At 45.4% G+C, this 18,281-nt stretch overlaps 2 protein-coding genes across 2 annotated transcripts; both read left to right on the forward strand.

Annotated features, from left to right (window-relative positions):
• The first annotated feature begins 2,164 nt into the window (after positions 1-2,164).
• Positions 2,165-5,180, forward strand: ccn1l1 (cellular communication network factor 1, like 1). The gene is made up of 5 exons (XM_028972987.1): positions 2,165-2,475; positions 3,116-3,332; positions 3,517-3,867; positions 3,985-4,181; positions 4,319-5,180. Exons 1-5 carry the CDS (start codon positions 2,401-2,403, stop codon positions 4,625-4,627), a joined length of 1,149 nt encoding a protein of 382 aa, XP_028828820.1. The 5' UTR covers positions 2,165-2,400; the 3' UTR covers positions 4,628-5,180.
• A 4,750-nt stretch (positions 5,181-9,930) lies between these two features.
• Positions 9,931-17,909, forward strand: lmo4a (LIM domain only 4a). Its single transcript, XM_028973004.1, has 5 exons — positions 9,931-10,265; positions 13,365-13,607; positions 15,987-16,083; positions 16,443-16,601; positions 16,932-17,909. The coding sequence occupies exons 2-5, from the start codon at positions 13,372-13,374 to the stop codon at positions 16,938-16,940; spliced, it is 501 nt and encodes a 166-aa protein (XP_028828837.1). The 5' UTR covers positions 9,931-10,265; positions 13,365-13,371; the 3' UTR covers positions 16,941-17,909.
• The last annotated feature ends 372 nt before the right edge of the window (positions 17,910-18,281 follow it).

The raw sequence follows: 18,281 nt of genomic DNA on the forward strand, positions 1-18,281 counted from the left end.
TCTGTCCATGCTGATAAAAGTGGAGTCTTCACGTTATGTTAATAATATATGTTTTGATTTCTTTCTTCAGTATAGTTACTCAGACTGGAAAATCTGAGCACTGAAGCTGGTCTGATGACTTATGTGGCACTATTTACTCTAGTGTTAGTTCAAAGATGTACTTGTTTTGATAGGGTGGGGTGGGGGTTGGAGGGGTTAAATCATGCAGAATGAGGAAGTGATAATTGGCCTCCATCCATTTTAAAGATTGAGTTATTTTTCAAGATTCCACTGACTAGTTCTTTCTTTTATTTATTCATGTAAATCCAGAGGACACCTGACCTTGTTGAACAAGTCCCATATTTTGCACCAGTTTAGTGCCCGTTCAAAAATAGTATCCATGATGTCCCAGTACCCTTCTGTTATTTTTTCCTTGAATTACAGTATTCTTAATTTCATGTTGGCTTCATGAATTTAATGATGGATGGTCTCACAGGAGTAATTCAGGATTAGGTGTCTTACTCAAGGACTCAGTGGGACTCAGTGGGTCCAAACCACATTTTGCGGTCACCCCACTATGCAATCAAATTCATTTCCATGCACACACACATACTTTGAGAACTAAATCGCTCCATTGCAAGCTTTATATACTTATACAAAGTAAGGTTGACCTGTGCTGTTTGAGCTCTTTTTGTTATGAAATTCTCTTCCCTCGCTTAAATACTTTAGCCATTGCTGGTTTGTTTTAGCAAGGCTTTATTGTGCTGCTGAGGCTGGAGCGTCCGGGCTGTCAGTCAGTGAGTACGTCTGTGTTGTTCTGTGGCTTTGTGATGCAAATCAGACTGGAGCTGTAGTTTATCAAGGGCAGGTAACTTTATCACCTGAAAGGTCTGAAGTTAGGAAAACCTTGACTCGCATAGACCGACGCTCCAGACAGTCACCACAGAGAATTGAAGGAGGGTTATGATGATGCATAGGCCTGACCTTTCCTGTCCATGGCTGACTGTTGCCATGGCAATTACCTTTTTGGATGTCCGAAAAGTGGCTGAGAGGTCAAGTTGTGTGTATGTGTGTGTATTTTAAACCCTGTCCGCCACTCCCTGTGTCATCTCACCATTGATTTGGTGTGGATGTTTTGAAGGAGCGTCTGAAGGAACCTTGTGTTTTTTTCAGCATCCAGTGCTCCTGGAAGTGGCGGGTCAGAGTAGCCTCATCCGTTTGCCAGGTTCATCCTCCTCTTCCTTCACGTCTCTCAGCTGCCCTAGATTTTATCTCTCTCTGTCATTCAGTGCAACAGCAAAATCTCAAGGCCTAAAAATCCTTTGATGGGTGGCCCAGCTCTTCTCCCTTTTTCCATTTATTGGAATTTTAACACAGGGCTCTTACTACAGAGGGAAGAAACACTTTTCTGACACTGGCATCATAGGGTTTTAGTACGCACATATCTGCAACGTGTTGACTCTGTGTTAGGAATGACTAGCGTGAATCTGAGGGAACTACTGTACTCTCTCTCGCAGGGAGAGGAATGAGGACGTCACTGGGCCAGGCTGGAGATATGTGGCATGTGTGTGTGATGTCCCGGCGGCTGGTGCAGAGGGCCCTGTCTGGCCAGCTGTCTGCCGCAGCACTGAAACGAATTACTCAAATAGGAGCCTCTGCCTCGCAGACGGCTCTCCTGACCAATATGTGCTAAATAATGTTTCCTGTGTTTGATAGCAGCGGGTGCCAGGACTCCAACATTCTACCGACTTCCTCAGCCCTTTCACAAATAACTTTTTTTTTTCATCCGTTTCATACATCACAGGGCCGACGTTAAGGAATCTTTCTTTCATGGGTTTTGCTTTTCTGGAGGAAATATTTTTTCTAAAGCAGTATTCTGAAATTTCCTAAATATAAATAAATGTATATATTCCTACTTGCCCATTTAATGTCTTTACAATTAATTCCTTACAAAATTAAAGAAGATTACTATTTTGCACTATTATGAGATTTGTCTCTCTTTGTCTTTGTTCTCTGAAATAATGAGAAATGAATCAGTCTTATGAATCAGTCTGGTGATGCTCTTAACCAGTGTGGGGTGTGTAAGAGAAGGAGGGAGGTTGGGTGGTTGGTGATGTCACAGGGGGTGTCTGGAGTGCGCTATAAGAGAGGCTCAGGGAATCTCTCAATGAACGGAGCCCGAGAAGAACCGAAGACCTCTGCACAGGAAGAAACCAGACAACTAAAAAAAAATCATAAGAGCCAGACAGCTGACAAAACAGCAGCACACCAAGGACCCATTGGATGGATTCTTAGCTACGGGCTGATCGACAGATCTGATAACACATTCTTTAAGGAACCGACAGCCTCTCTCTACACTGACTCTCTGCAAGCAGAGAACTTCAAAGAATTGTTTTGAAAAAATATACAGAGAAAGTGAAAATGTACCAGATGAGGATATTCCCTGGACAAGCATGTCTCCACACAGTGCTGTTTCTATTTGCTGCTATTTCTAAGGTAAGTCTTTAAGCTTTGTTTACCCTTCCTTATATTTTAAAGAATATGGGGAAGGGGGGGGGGGTGTTAACAAAATCTGTATACATTTATGGCATTCATCCAGAGCGATTTACAACCAGGGTTAAGTGTCTTGATAAGGGACACACTAGTGAGTGGGGTTTCAACCTGGGTCTTTTGGTTCATAGGCGAGTGTCTTACCCACCAGGCTACTGCAACAATATATGTTGTTGCATATTTAATCTAGTAACATATTACCTTGCAAAAACATTCTCAAAAAATATGAAAATCCAGAAATATGCAGACAATAAGAAGAAAAATACAAAAAGCATATAATAAATATTTGGCTATAAGTGACTTTTGTAGGTTAATTTACATACTAATTACTGTATTACTAATTACTATATTGTGCATGTGTTTGTGTGGGTGCCCTTCTGGATCTGTGCTGCTATTATGTATGAAATTATAACATATAATACTATTTAATGACCATGGAAGAATTTATTAAATGCACACTGCTCAAAATGTAAATCGATTCATAGATTAATAAAAACATTATAAAGAGAAAGTGTTTCAATAAAACATGTATTTCTTTCCCCTTCCTGCTGCCCCCATTCTCTGTTTCTTCCTTGCCCTTATTCAGGTGCAGTGTGGGTGCCCACAGAAATGTTCTCAATGTCCCTCCCCTCCCCCATCGTGCCCGCTGGGCATCAGTTTAGTGCTGGACAGCTGTGGCTGTTGTAAGGTGTGTGCCAGGCAGTACAACCAAGACTGCAGCCTCAATGAGCCTTGTGACCACATCAAGAGCCTGCGCTGCCACCTAGGGGCTGGAGGTGATCCTGAACGTGGCCTGTGTCGAGGTAGGCTGCAGCATCACTTTTTCTAAACTTTACACTTCAGTCGCCAATTATGATGGAAAGATGCAATCCCAAATCACCAGATAATATTTAGAAATGGCTTACAATAAATTAAAACATTATTCTATGTAATATGACAATCATGCTAATTACCATCAAATTATCATCCTGTTTGTCTGTGATCCAGCTGAGGCCCTGGGCCGACCGTGTGAGTTTAACGGGCACGTCTACCAACACGGTGAGGATTTCCAGCCCAGCTGTCAGCACCAGTGCAGCTGTATGGATGGGGTGGTGGGCTGCATGCCCCTCTGCCCAAACTCCATTCCCCTTCCCAGCTGGCATTGCACAAGGCCACGCCTCACCAGGCTACCCGGTCGCTGTTGTGAAGAGTGGGTGTGTGATGATAACAACCAGATTGAAGAGGATGCCGACCATCTTGGGCTGGGTCCTGACCTGCCCCGTCACCCCAACTTGGCCAACAATGAGCTGCTCGTGGCACCTGGCCCCTGGGACTCCAGTGTTGGCGCTCCAAACCAAGGTTCAATAAAAAGCATGTTTTTTACTGTCATGTTAAATTGATAGTTTTAAGAATGGTGCATGCGGTTTTTGTCTAATATCTGAATACACTTCTGAGCCTATTCTCCCAACCCAACAGAATGGATCTCTTCCTCCCATACCTTCACTCCAGCCAAGTGTTTCCTTCAGACCACTGAATGGTCACCATGTTCAGCCACCTGTGGGATGGGTGTGTCTAGTCGAATTACCAATAGCAACCCGGAATGTCAGCTGTCCAGAGAGACTCGGCTCTGCCAGATCCGTCAATGTGACCTTGACCGTACTTCAACTCTGAAGGTACAAATTCAGAACAACTTTATGAAATTTGTATGCACAAAAAAAAGTGGCATTAGTTTAAACGTGCCTTCATAACAAAAGTGAGAGTGGGTATGAGATGTAAACCTAACCCTACAATATTCCTCTCCTTAACACAGAGAGGGAAAAAGTGTCAGCGTACTGTGAGACCCAGGAAGCCAGTGAGAATCTCATTTGCTGGGTGCTGGACGACACAACGTTACCGGCCACGCTCCTGTGGCTCATGCTCGGATGGCCGCTGCTGTGAGCCATCAGTCACTCGGACCATCCAGCTGCACTTCCACTGTCCTGAGGGGCAGGAGGACTTCCTACGAAATGTCATGTGGATCCAGCGCTGCAGCTGTAACCAGAGCTGCAAAAGCCTTGGTGTGGCCTCCCACTCCGACTCCCTCACCCTGCCCAACGACATTCACACCTTCACCCACTAACCATCCATCCAGAGCCTCTAACACCAAGTGCTTCCATTATATGAATGGAATCTAAAATCAGGGTCAGTTCTCTCTCTCGGCTGAACCACTCAGGCTCCACTTATTGTCCCACCATAAAAAAAAAATTTAACTGGCGGTAATACCACTGACATAATCAATCACGACCAACAACGTTCAACAAACTCCAGAAGATTCCGCCATAAACACCATTCCACTGGAGCTGATCTGACCAACTTCCCTGAATGAAGTAAATCAAACACAAAATTCCTTCAGCAGTGAACAGATATGATTAATATCTCAGCAATCTTGGAACGCCGATAGAAGATGATGACACTCAGCATTAGACTAAACACCAGAAGCAGCCCCTGAAATCATCTCTCAGGATGGATGTTGTTTATTTGGCCTGACTTCAGCCCATCAGACAATAGCTGTCCTAATTTAGCCATTTCCCCTGCCAGCTGCCTGTTTTGTCTATTTTTTGCATCCAAGTGTCATGAAAATTGATCGAACTCCCATTTTATGCACTTCACAGGGAAGGACATTGTGTATAACACTAGACCTCCTGTCACATTTGATGGGCAAGATTTTTTGTTTCATTTACATATTCACATTATTTTATATGTGATTGACTTATAATTTATTGTTTTTATTCATATACAAAACTAAATTTATAATCTTATATGTACAAAGTGTAAATATGTGTGTGTACAGACTCTAAATGCTCATCTTGCATGTGTGTTTCATTCAGACTTCATTTATAGTGGAGTGTCATTTTTGAAATACCTCTTTTTTGAGGAAATATCATTGGTTTTGAGCAATTCAGGACCAAAAGCTGTATATTTATATAAACTGTTTCATATTGTATGAAACAGTTATACTGTATACTATATGCTGCATTTTGTACTTCTTTTTTTCTTTCTTTCTTCCATTTTCAAGTTTTGCTACTTTTTATTATTAAAACTTTTCAAAAAGTAAAATGAAAGTCAGCCTCTTTTTGATTAGTTCTTGATTGCAATAAGGACTTGATTGCAATAAGTTATCTAATTAACCTGCCAGGAGGTTGATTACTATAGATTTCTCTGAACTCCCTTTCAAGTGCTAACACTTTCTCATTTTAATCAATTCGAATACATCTTAGCCCAAAACTATCCTACACACAGCGTAGTAATCAAGTGTCGCCAGACTGGCACAGTCCCAAAAACCCAGAAGCCAAATATAATTTACATGACATCAACTCTCAATTTAATCCCTTAAAAAGCACACTTTCTGCGGGAGGTCTGGTGCTCCGCGGAACCTTATATTCCACACATGCATATGTGGTGGATGTGGTTTACCACAACAGTCAGCTCATGCACAAGTCAAAAAAAAAAAAATGACACAAACAGGCCAGGGTGTCAGTGTCAGGCTAAATTAAGTCTTAATTAACAGAGTGTTAAACAGTGCGGAACACCCTTGATAATTGTTTAATGTAAGAGAACAAAGGGGTCTGATTCTAGTAGATGAAACCTTGCGTATCTGCAGGCCATTTGCATCAGACTTGCACTGTGGATGGGGTGAAGTTCATGTTCTTGCGCCTTTATGCACACACCACCCGCCTGCGCAGACCCCACTCCAGCACGGTAAACATCACAGCCGCCTCTCAAATACCACACACTGCACCCCTGTACGCCCTCCCACTTGCTTACCCTCCCCAGTCTGCAGACCTCCCTCACTGTTGTGTATTTACAGTGAGAGGCGATGCCAAGCACGGAGAACATTCTTACACTGGCGACGCGGATGCGCTCAGTTCAGTTCACCGGCGGCCGCTTACTAACAGCGGTGTTATTTCAGCTATGAGTGACAGTGCTGCTGTTCTTCTCATGGTGTCTGGACCACCGTAAGAGACAGCTGCAGTGTTATTGTGAATTTTGAAAAATTGAAATGCTCTTGACTCCTGCAGTCCAAACATTTAGAGAAGCTTGAGAAGCACTCTTTCCGCCCCGCTGTACAGCTTTTTACTTCACTTCACTGTGTCAGTCTTGATCTCTTCAAGTCGTTTTTTCTGTTGCAAGCAGACGTTCCATGCATTTTTCATGCCATACATATTCATTTCTATAAGATTCTGATGTAAGCTGGAAAGAAAATCATTGACACACTTTGTAAATGGGCAGGCACGGTTGATGAAAGAGAAAGAATGTTTGGGTAAATGGAAAAAAGCATCTCTGAATTAGAGTGATGCCATTTTTTAGAGATGATTCCTGACATCACTAAAACTTTTATACGGGTTGGAAAGAACATTTCTCAGCATGTCGAAAAATCATCACCTGACACACAACGGGAGGTTTGAACTTTAGGAATGAAAAGGATGCCAGTGACTGTGGAGGGAGCAGTGGGGGTCCAGTACTCTCTGCCTGTTTTCCAATAATTATTTTTCCGGTGTCTCGCGTAGCATTGCTGGAGTGTACATTGGCCGAGAGAGCAGACAGGAAGTTCCAGGTGTTGCCTGGCCTCACAGAGAGCTGTGAGTTTCAGCACACCCATGATGGGCGAACAGGAAATATGTCAGAAACTGTGGATGGCAGGTGGGAGGAGGAGGCGTGGCCACAGAGTGATTCAAATGCCTACACACAGTAACGCACACTGTGTACTTTTTTCTTTTTCGCTGGAATCCCATTCTTTTTACACACGCACCAACCAGCCACAACACTGAAATAGCAGAATGGCCCACTGGTGGGCCAATAAAGGCTCACTGATGCACATGGGGAGCGCAGGTTGTCCCATGTCCTCTGATCCAGTAGAAGTGCCACCCTAGCTCAAATTGCTGGCACACAGTGCATCACAGTGTGGGACTGTGTAGTTGAGGACCAATTGAGGACCCATGCTTACCCCCAGAAGCGCCTACAATGGACACGTGACTACCAAAATCGGACCACATAGCATTGGTGTATAGCATCCCTTCATGGCAACTGTATTCACTGATGGAAGTGTTTGCTTTCAGCAAGGTTATGCACCCTGCCACACTGCATGAATGGTTTGATATTACCACTAAATTATCAAAATCTCAATCCAATTCTGTTTTTGTTGAACGTGCTGGAAAAACAAGTCCTATGACAAACAAATGGAGGCACCACTTTGCAAGTCACAGGATTTTTAAAAAATCTGCCACTGATGGCTCGGTACAAGATACCACAGCATACCTACAGAGGTCTGACCTACTCATTATTACTTGGGTGGTCATTAGGGCTGATTAGTGTCAGCTCTGATTCATTTCAGGAAATTTGGAACAAAACATTATTAACACATCCCTGAGAATTGCTGTGATTACAGATATGTTTCATTATAGAATATAATCATCTGATGTAACTTTGTGTGACATGTTCCAGATTCTTCTAATGCCCTCTTCTAGACTTATGCAAGGTCAAAAAGAAACACACAAAGTTGCTGTGTGTTGCCTTATCTCTTCAATGCAAGCTGATGCTCCACTGAGTTTTGTTAATTACCGTTATGCATGTCTCTTTGCTCACATAGTTAACTAGTACTTAAATGCCAGGACGATCTTTATCCCTTTTATCACTTTTTTTGCAACCCCATATTTAATCTATTGACATCAATCATACAGCCGTGCTGATCTCAGCCCTGGTTAATTCAACTAGAAAACCGTTGCTTTCATGAAGTATTATAAGTAGACAAGGATACGGCTCCCTCTGCTGGTACAGTGAACCTGTTACAAAAAGACGTGTTTGCATTACTGTTTATCATCCACCATCCCCAGGGATTAAAAGAAAATCTGTCCTCTGTTACATTCAGTGTGCTCTTCAGTGTGTCAGTGGTTACTGCCAGCATTGGGGTCAGTTCAGTTTTGCTCTGGATAAGGGCGGCTGATAAATACCGTAAATGGTTCAGTTGATGAAATGAGCTGAAAGTGTCTACTCAGTATGTGGAGGAGCTCTCCTGTATTTTCAGTAGGCAAAAGAATTTGAGTAACGTTGGGCATTTTCAGTTCTTTAGACTCTCTACAACTTCAGTGCTCTTGCCAATGCGGCCTTTTTCCCCGTCATTTCCCTTCTCTGTCTCATGCAAAGGCATTCATTTCTGTGAGACAATGGGATAGTAATGGGGATTTGAAGGGGGTTCGAATGAGGCTAATGAGAATAGGATTCGCTACCTATATTTGTGGAGAAGAGTATGCACCCCTGTGGGTCTTCAAAGGACCGTCCATTCTAATGAGCCCCGAGGGTGGAGGGGAGGATGCGTCAGGGGTGTTTGAACCCTTTGTATGCAGGATAGGATTTAAATATAGTCACACAGCCTTCTTCCTCTTCGAAACTGACACCATTGTCACCCAAGAGAATGGGGTTTTGGAAGGGAGCACACTGACCACGGTATAACCTGTTTTCCCAACCGGTGGCACATTCGTTTAGCCATTCATAATGATGTAAATGACAGGATGTCAGAGGAGAACTGTGGAACAAGGGAGGTCTTACTACTCCATACAGTACATTCAAAGTGCACAGAGGCACGAATCGTGGGGCAACCACGTGCTCCGTTATAATTCAGTGAATCGCAAACAAAAGGACAAACAAGTTATTTCGTACAACATTTGACTTTGTTACAGAGGAGCGTCTAAGCGAAATATAGGATCGAGTTTAACAACGTGGCGTATTTCGACTGCTCGTCCACAAGATGTCATCCAAAGCAAAACGTCGTTTTACCACGTTCTCTGGCGCAATAGCTCTGAATCAGTAGCCTAAATTTGTCTCTTTTGTCTGCATTCACTGGTTTATTGCCACATTCTGCCTGCTGATGTTGCTATCTAATATGTAGCCACTTGCGTGCAAAAATGCAATATAAAGTGAAAAATAACCACAAAACAACTCGGACGCTTTGTTACGTGGTTTGGGCGCCGAATTACCACATGACCGACGTCGACGTGCGTCGTTTTCCAGACAAACCGGGGAGGAGCAGGCGTTAACGCCACCGCCATCGGAGCGCAGGTCGTCGCTCGTTCATGGGGCCGGTGGGAAGTTTACCACACGCGGAATTAATTGGGTTTTCTCCCCCAGCCAGATGTTCGCGGGCTACGGCGCCGCAGGTTTCCACCGCGCCCTCAAGATTCATTAGCCGCTAGCCGTCCACATTGACGCGCCAACACCGGAACTAGTTTAAAACAAGGAGGGGGGGGGGGGGGGGGGGGGGGGGAGAAAAAAGTTGAGCCCTCCGCAGCTATCTTGGTGCGGGGAATTAACGCGCTTCAGTCGGTACCGCAGCCTCCTCACGCTGACCGCGGACACGCGAAAAAAGTTCCCGGGCGCCATCGATCATCCTGTCACGGTGACCACGCCCCCCGACTCTCATTGGCCGGACGGGCCGCGTCACGCGCGGAGCGGTTTAAAAGGCCAGAGAGCGGATCCCGGCGCGCAGACAGAGCGGAGCGCAGCTGCGTCCAGGCGAGCCGTAGGAGGAACGATGGTATTGGAAGCGTCGCCATTTGGTGCGAAGGTCTCCCCGAAAGCCGCCCCCCAGGCACCGCGCTGGGATTAATCGAAGGGCCCGTCCGCAGTTGGCAGCTTTCCGAGGAAGCCGCGCTGGAAGGAGGCTCGCATCCGTCGTCGCGTTTGCACCGTCCGAACTTCAGAGCCGCGCCGTCGTCGGCGACCAGGTGAGCAATATGATAAATACGGATGAGAAACCGTTTAATTCGCATGCGTTCTGCATGCAGCTCGCTGTTCTTTTAGGCGGGTCGAGACGCGTGGGGCGGGGGTGGAGTGCATTTCATCAGCGCCTTTTTTCCCCATTTATAAAAAGTCTCACCGCCCTTATCGCGGGGAAGTGGGGGGTCTCCGTGTCCGCCAAACAGGGAGTTGTAATTAAAGAGATCGCCGCGTTAATGGATACCGTTATGGCCCCGGAGCGAATTATTAAAACAGAGGGATGTATTCCGAATCTGCTCCCGCTATTTATAGCCGCGGTCGTGCTTTTTAATTGCGTGTTTTTTTCCCTTTTTTGCACGTTGCGAGCTCTTTCGTGTCAAGTTTTATTTTTTTTTTTTTACACACCTCGCCTTGCACCTCGCAGCCAATATCGAATGACTCCGCGTTGACCGCAATTGAGACCTAATTACGAAGTTCGCCGTAATCCGCTTCGTCCCCGCAGACAGGGGGGGAGAAATCCCCACGAAAAGCCGGCAGCCCGCCGACCTCGGCCGGTATGATGTCCGCATCTCCACGTCGGACCAACCTGACACCGCGCCAGTCGGCCCGCCGGTGTTGTGTTTCTCCTCCACCAGCTCCTGGTTTTTTTTTGGGGGGGGGGGGCTTATTTCATCAGTCAGGCCGTCAGCGGGGTGGAACCGAGCCGCGCCGGCCGCCGGCCCCCGCTTTTTTGACGCGGCCGCCTGGAAGTTCGCGGGAGTCCGCGCACTTTGACCGATTCCACGCGAATCCGCGTGGGCGCGCACAATAGGAGCAGACGGAAAGTTCAGCAAGACGAGAACACGAAGCCGGGCGAGGTGCTGCAGTGGGGGGCTCCTCGGGAAGGCGCGTAGTGTAACTGTCACGCGTGGCGCTCCCTCGGGTCCCGTTCTGCGCTATTGTCTTTCGCGATCAGGACCGCAGCAGAATATTATTTTTTTTTTTTTTCCCCCCAAGGGGGACCTTGAATATTTCAGCCTCCCATCTTCAGATACTTACATTAAGGAAGGAGCCTCGTTACTGATCGTGCTGCTTTGATTTCTCCCCCCTTCCCCATCCCTAGTATTCCTCACGCCCACAGAAGAACCGTAAACTTTTTACTGGAATCTTTACGGTAGTACCAGGGTCATGCTGATTGTAACCATACGCGGTATTTATTATACTGAGGCCACGCAGGTATTTTCAGGTGTGGGAAAGCGCACTGCCAGCTGCTTTTTTGAAGTTTGCAGTTAAGGCAGCAGAGAGAAGTTTGGTCCAAGGTCCTTTCACCAAAATCTGGCTGTACTGCCTTTCCTGTGACCAAACTTCACGACCCCTGCTTGACCTTTCCAATCAGCACCCAACAGGGCTGACCTCTGAACTGCCCTCGGCATCTCCTGTCTGTTGCATGCTGAGCACTTCAGGGCAGCAAGTTCAAATAGCCAGACGTCTTCTACATCTAACCCAAGATTTCTTTGCCTTCTCTGTTAGGGTGGTAGTAGCCTAGTGGGTAACACACTCGCCTATGAACCAGAAGACCCGGGTTCGAATCCCGCTTACTACCATCGTGTCCCTGAGCAAGACACTTAACCCTAAATTGCTCCAGGGAGACTGTCCCTGTAACTACTGATTGTAAGTCGCTCTGGATAAGGGCGTCTGATAAATGCCATAAATGTAAATGTTTTAACCTTTTATAAATTAGATTTTTAAAGTTCTATGGTCACTGGAAGCAGTAGTCATCCTGAAGGTGCAAGGCAAGGAGAACCCACAGAACTGTATTTCAAATAGAAGGCCACCAAAAACTACTGTAAGGGCTAAATGCTGGTCCCTTCGTACAAAGTTGGAAGTGGTTGAGGTCTGAAGGCAGGACCTCGTGCGTGAGTGCTGGAGAGGAAGGTGTGGGTTGTCCAGCTTTGGCCAGGGCCCCCTGTGATGGAGCTCCATCGGTGATTGGAGCCAGGTGTCCATGTAAAAGGGTGCGGGGGCGGAGGACTCCGAACTGAGTTGTAATGCCCTGCGGTTAGGCGGAGCGCGCTTAAATCGGCATCAGAGGCTCTCTATTACAAATCAGGAGGCTGCTGTTAATTTGGAAAATGAAATGGTCTTTGCTGTTATTTGTGTTGTTCTTGGCAGTATTTGTGCTGCATGACTCTCTTCCCCCCTACTGAACTGTATCACTGACTCACTACGGAGCTCGTATGGTTCTAGTTAGGGCAATTCTAAAGCTATATTATCTCCAGCTGTGCGTGAAATCAATTTAAATTTGCAATGGAAAAATGGGGGAATTGTCATGGATATGGGTCGATAATATCGTTCTAGATGCGTACTTATTTATTTATTTTATGGGACAATGTCTAGTGATCTGTTCTGTGTAATGCTGCCTGAAGTCGGTGCCTTACAAGAGATTTTAGTGTCTTTCAAGCACTGATTCCAGCAAGATGTTGATGCCTTGCTCATGAAGATGATCGGCAATGCAATTATGCCGTTAACTGTAACATTATGAAGTGTCCAGGAATGTGCACCTTTGACTCAGTGCCTTGCATGTTTCAAGCCTTTTCTGTTGGCGAGGGAAGAGCAGCGGTTTTATTTTATTTTTAGGTCATGTTGAGACATTCTTGTATTCTCTGTGTCACCTCTGACCCAGACACTGACCTGGTTGTGGTCTGAATTTTCTTTTTTCTGTATTATTTTCAGCACTAGTGTTTTTTTTTTTTTTTTTTTTTTTTGTAGGCTTGATTCTTTATATTACCAGTTGTGCCAATAGATATAATGCTATGATTCTTGTTTTGACAATTTGGCATCCTTTAAAAAACCCATTTGTGATGTACTAATCATAAGGCTCCACTACTGCAGCGCAATTAAGTTTGACATCAAGCTTGCATCTATAGAAAAAAAAAAGACACAAGTAATTTCTTGTTACTTTCAAGAGATGTATTGTACGTGACATTAGCGAAGTCTTACTGTCTGCTGTAGGGCATTAAAATAGTGCCTGTAATTTAAAAGCAATCAACTTTGCAATTAACAGTTCCAGTTGTATGGTCTGTTTCACTTTCTCTTTTTTTATTCATGTCTTCCCCCTGTCCATCCAGGTTTACAATGGTGAACAGTCGTGTGGAGACCTCGTCCGTTTCGGTGACCGGTGGAGGTTCGGCACAGCGCTCGTGTGCGGGGTGCGGTGGCCGCATCGCCGATCGGTTCCTGCTCTTCTCCATGGAGCGCTACTGGCACACACGCTGCCTCAAGTGTTCCTGCTGCCAGGCCCAGCTGGGAGAGATCGGCACCACCTGCTATAGCAAAGGAGGCATGATTCTCTGCCGAAATGATTATATCAGGTGAGGGGGGTGGGGGCCAGTGGGACCATGCAGAGGTTAGCAGTGAGGACTGACGGGGAAATAATTAAGAATAAAAGGGATAAAACATCTGGGTTGGGCCTCTGTTGTTGAAATAAGAGCGACATAATCATTTAAACCTTTAAATACAGTACTCGCACGTGGGCACAATAAAAACTCTGCACCCATGTGTTTTCACTTGCATATAAAAGGTTTGATATCCTGAAGTCATTTGTATTTCCTGCCGTTGGTACAAGCTGCGGTGCAGGCAGAGCAGAACGCTTATTATAATGCTGGACCGTAATACTAACCCTGAAACACCCAGGCAACCTGGTTGAGTCTCCGTAATCCCTGTGTGAGCATGACATGCTGAACTGTGCTTGCTTTGCTCTATAGCATGAAGTATGGAGACGTATTGGTGGAGTGCTGGGAGTTTCCACGGGTTAAATGTAATCCCCACAGATAGACATCTGCACATCTACTCAAAGTCTGAGCGTACAGCTGCTCTGGTCCATGTCTGCTGTGGATTACTGCCTCTGCTTTGCCCACCGAGACAAAGTCTGGCCCAAGCGTGCCCAAGAGGTTTGCATACTCTCACAGACTGATGATTGTGTCTGTGCTCGAGCTGGCAGTGCCACGGCACAGTCGCCCTTTAGGGCAAACAGATTGAAATGGTCAGGAGATTCACAACGTATGGGTGCTCTCACAGTCCTGGCATCACCTTGTGAACACTGGGCACTTTGTGTGAGCCCAGTCATAATAAACATTATAAATAATACACCAGACGTGATCTAATTCTCTGGACCGATGGAACACCAGCTGCCTGTGTTGGACAAAAATAAATGAATAAATAAAATTATTTTCTATTCCACATCCACTGATCAGCCAGTGTATTAAACATCCTGCCTGATACTGCAGAAGGCCCGTCATCATTCTTTCCATAGTGTGTCCTGGTGCGTTGAAAGAAGATATGGTTCAGGGCCAGCTGCTTCCATTGCCCATCATTCAGTTCCGATGCTCAAATCCCCTTTTCCAGAGCCTCAGATTCAATGATGGGAAGTGAACGTTATGGGCAATGTACGAAGAAATCTATAATGGGGACTAATATGGTAGGAGCTATAATTGGTGACACTGCTGCACAGGTTTCATTATGAGTAACCGAAATGTCATTTCAGCAGTCTTTATACTCAGTTGGACGTGTTGTTTCATTAAAGAAAATCCCAGGGCAGTTGTAATTGAGAGAAGGGTGTGTGGGGTGCTGCAAATCAGAGAATGCCCAGCTCATCATTAATGCTACACCATGTGAATTTTTCTCCCCCACTCAGAGGATATTAAAGTTTACTTTGAAAATATATTGGACTGCAGCAGTTTATATGGCTGTCTGTGATAGCCTTGCTTGTTATGTATATGCGATTTGTGGTGTATTAAATATGTATAATACAGTTAATCAAAAGGGCAAAGCTTCATTGCCAAATGGCGTGCTGCGGAGCCTGAAGTCCGATAAAAGGAGAGAACATTAATTAGGGAGAACAGGGTTCCTCTCTAGCGTCTCTTATTAAATTACTGTTTGGATTAAGATCAAAAATTCATTACTGCGTGCAGTCAGAGCTGGGACAGTGATAGGGGAGAGGAGGAGGAGGGTGGGAGGGAAAGAGAGTGAGTGGAAAAAGAAAGGGGAACAGAGTGAAGCGGGGAAGGGTTGCAGCCAAACCGGTCTGGCGGGTGTCAAAGACCTTGCAACAGTAGAGTACGCAGTTTACCATTGAGACGTATCTCTGGCTGGGTTAACCGTTTACGTGCCAGGTGCCCTGAATAAAGTAGACGTCCGCTCGGCGTGCCAGAGAACACAAAGAACGAGCACGTGTACGCGGATCAAAGAGCGGCTTGAACTCGTTTGTGCATTTCCCTAAAATTGCCTTTAACAACATTTCTAGCAGAGTTCCTAATTAGGAGCCCAGGCTGGATCAGAGGTCCATACACCCACCCACCCACTCACCCACCGCCACCAATTATGATGCCACTTCACGTTATGTGATCTGCAGAACCCTAAAGGCTGGGAGACAGCAGCGCACAGTTAGGAATGACTTCCTGTGAGCTGCTGAAAATCCAGCCCTGTGCTAGATTATTATTCCATCTTCGGAGTCTTGCCATGCAGTGTCACTATTTTGTATTAAATGTTAAAGGCCGCAAACCTGCAAAGAATAAGGCTAGTTTTCTACTAGTCAGGAGCACGATCCCAAAATCTGTTCCTTCGCACGTAGCTGTAATCTCCAAGAAGCCTGAGAACAAATCCGGTGATCGAAAAAAGTTAAACTCAAAGGTATTTATGTTAAGGTTGTGATTGGACTGAAGTTTAACGTGTCCGATGTGTCACCTCTCCAGGCTGTTTGGGCACAGCGGGGCCTGCAGCGCTTGTGGACAGTCCATCCCTGCCAGCGAGATGGTGATGAGGGCACAAGGAAATGTGTACCATCTCAAGGTGAGAATTGCCTTCAGAGCTAGACCATGGAGTCTGTGTGTATATTTAGACGTTGTTCGGACATCAGCATATCTGTGGTAGTGGTACAGGGCTTCTGCATAGTCAGTGGGTACGCCAGTCCCAGAGTAATGGTCTAATTTTGGCGCCTATACCTGTAGTCAGCTAATCCTTAATTATGAAGCGCCTATCTGCACGCAGCTTTCTCTCAAGTTAATGAACGAACAGAAAGCCATCGAACAGAGCGGTTGTATGCAATTCAGTAACAGTCCGGGAAGGTCAGAGGAACACTGGTCATCGCCTGCATTTAAAGGGTCCGATTTAATATCTCTCTCGCTCAGCTCTCGTTCTTTCGCCTGCAGTGCTTCACCTGTGCCACCTGCAGGAACCGTCTGGTGCCAGGCGACCGATTCCACTATGTGAACGGCACAATCTTCTGTGAGCAGGACCGGCCCGGAGGAGGCTTGCTCAGCTCCCACCTCACCCCGTTGCAAAGCAACTCCCTCCTGCCTGACCAGAAGGTAAGACCTTGGTGGGAGTGGGCGAAGTGTTTGTGGCGTAGAACAAATTGTGGGTCTGTGCTTCAACTCTGCCTTTTTGGTCATACGGTTAGAGCTGCGGTGCTTTGCAACATAAACCCTTTTTTGTTTTGTTTTGTGGACAATATTATTAAAACCAGAAGATGGTTGCTGGATCTGGAAAGTTTTTTTTTTTTTTTTTTTTTTTTTTTTTGCAAATGATCTTGATTAGTGCAAAACCAGCATCGGTGATAAAGGCTAACAAGTTGCTTCTTTCTCAAACTTGAACCAGTTTAGATGTCATTTGTGACCCTCTTCATCTCTGTCATCTAGGTGTGCTGAGGTGAGCAGGGCTGCACCGCCCAGTGTGCCTTCTACTCCTTCCTATTCGTCCTCGTCACCCCTCAGCTCCTGTGTAGCTTCGTCCTCCCAGTCAGATTGATTTTCAGTCCCTCCTCTGGACAGCTCTGTCACGCGATTGCCAATGCCACCACCTGTCCTGGAGTCAAGATGGGATGTACGCTAGATGGTGAGGAAGAGGCTGAAGTTGATTGTGATACAGGCCCACCGCAGTCGTATCTTTATCATGGACTTCTAGAGTATCTGCATTTCCTCCACTGGCTACACTTGTGGCCACAGAAGTTCTGTTTTCAGGCTGGTGTCAGTGTTTCATTTAAGAAAAAAAAACAAAAAAAACACGAGACCCGAGAATATACAGGACGCAAAGTTGTGGTCTCAGTGTCTAGTATTGTTCAATGTGTTTTATATCAAGTAAGTTATAAAAGGGGACCATGTGGGGGGTGCGTTGTACCTGATCTTGTGGTGCGTTTTTTTTTGTTTTTTTTCCCCCTCCGCTCCTCCCCTCTCCTTAATTCTCATAAGTAAACTGTACAGTCTTCTAATCCAGATATACTATTTTCTAATCATGCAAATGTGCCACAGTTCTCAAATTACATGTCTTTCTAGACTTTTTGTTTTTGTTTCTAGTTGTACTGTCATTTATTAATAAGCAGTTTGTTATTTGTGAAAAGAGGTTAATAAAATGCAAATAAAATGGTACGTTTGCATGACTGGAAAAGCATCGGTAGGTCATAAATACAAATGGATTCTGGACTAGGTTACACTGATCATTGAATAGAATTAAGCTCATTCAGGCTGGACAGTAAAACTGTACATTTTCTTGTGATATTGTTGTGTATGTGTGTGTCCTGTTTTTCAAGCAGAGGCACGTTTAAAACAAAAAAGATATTAAATATCTATATAGTTAAAGAAAAAAAAAAGTACTTATTAAATTACTATAATCAAACTGTCTCACGTCTTCAGACTTTTTTTTTTTGGGTATTTTATATATCAACATGTTTGAGGATGATTGGTCTTCACTTGATTAAATGGATCATGTTGGTGTGTGTTTGTGTAGCAGGGCGTGACAAATGGCCCCTCTGCTGAAAGGTAGGGCAGCTCCTGGCTCTGAAAAGCATGGCCGATTACCCTCAGGAATGGAGCTCAAACACTTGAGCCCCGGCCATTACAGAAAGCAATTAAAAGCACGGCGTGCTGGAGGCCGGGCTTTCAGGACCATTCGGAGCCTGACGTGGCCTGATCTGGAGCCGGGCTAATTAAAAAGGGAGGGTCTGCTTTCAGGGCGTCCAACAGCAGCACGTACTTGTTTACTGTCTGCTGCTG

The sequence above is a fragment of the Denticeps clupeoides genome, chromosome 3, assembly GCF_900700375.1.
Source record: "Denticeps clupeoides chromosome 3, fDenClu1.1, whole genome shotgun sequence".
In the NCBI taxonomy this organism is placed as follows: domain Eukaryota; kingdom Metazoa; phylum Chordata; class Actinopteri; order Clupeiformes; family Denticipitidae; genus Denticeps; species Denticeps clupeoides.

Bases quoted from the DNA above. Each gene is read 5' to 3' on its own strand.
- ccn1l1 (XM_028972987.1), top strand. From the start codon at position 2,401: ATGTACCAGATGAGGATATTCCCTGGACAAGCATGTCTCCACACAGTG. The intron at 2,476-3,115 runs GTAAGTCTTTAA...GCCCTTATTCAG, and splicing joins TATTTGCTGCTATTTCTAAG to GTGCAGTGTGGGTGCCCACA. The intron at 4,182-4,318 runs GTACAAATTCAG...TCCTTAACACAG, and splicing joins ACCGTACTTCAACTCTGAAG to AGAGGGAAAAAGTGTCAGCG.
- lmo4a (XM_028973004.1), top strand. From the start codon at position 13,372: ATGGTGAACAGTCGTGTGGAGACCTCGTCCGTTTCGGTGACCGGTGGA. The intron at 13,608-15,986 runs GTGAGGGGGGTG...TCACCTCTCCAG, and splicing joins TGCCGAAATGATTATATCAG to GCTGTTTGGGCACAGCGGGG. The intron at 16,084-16,442 runs GTGAGAATTGCC...TTTCGCCTGCAG, and splicing joins GAAATGTGTACCATCTCAAG to TGCTTCACCTGTGCCACCTG.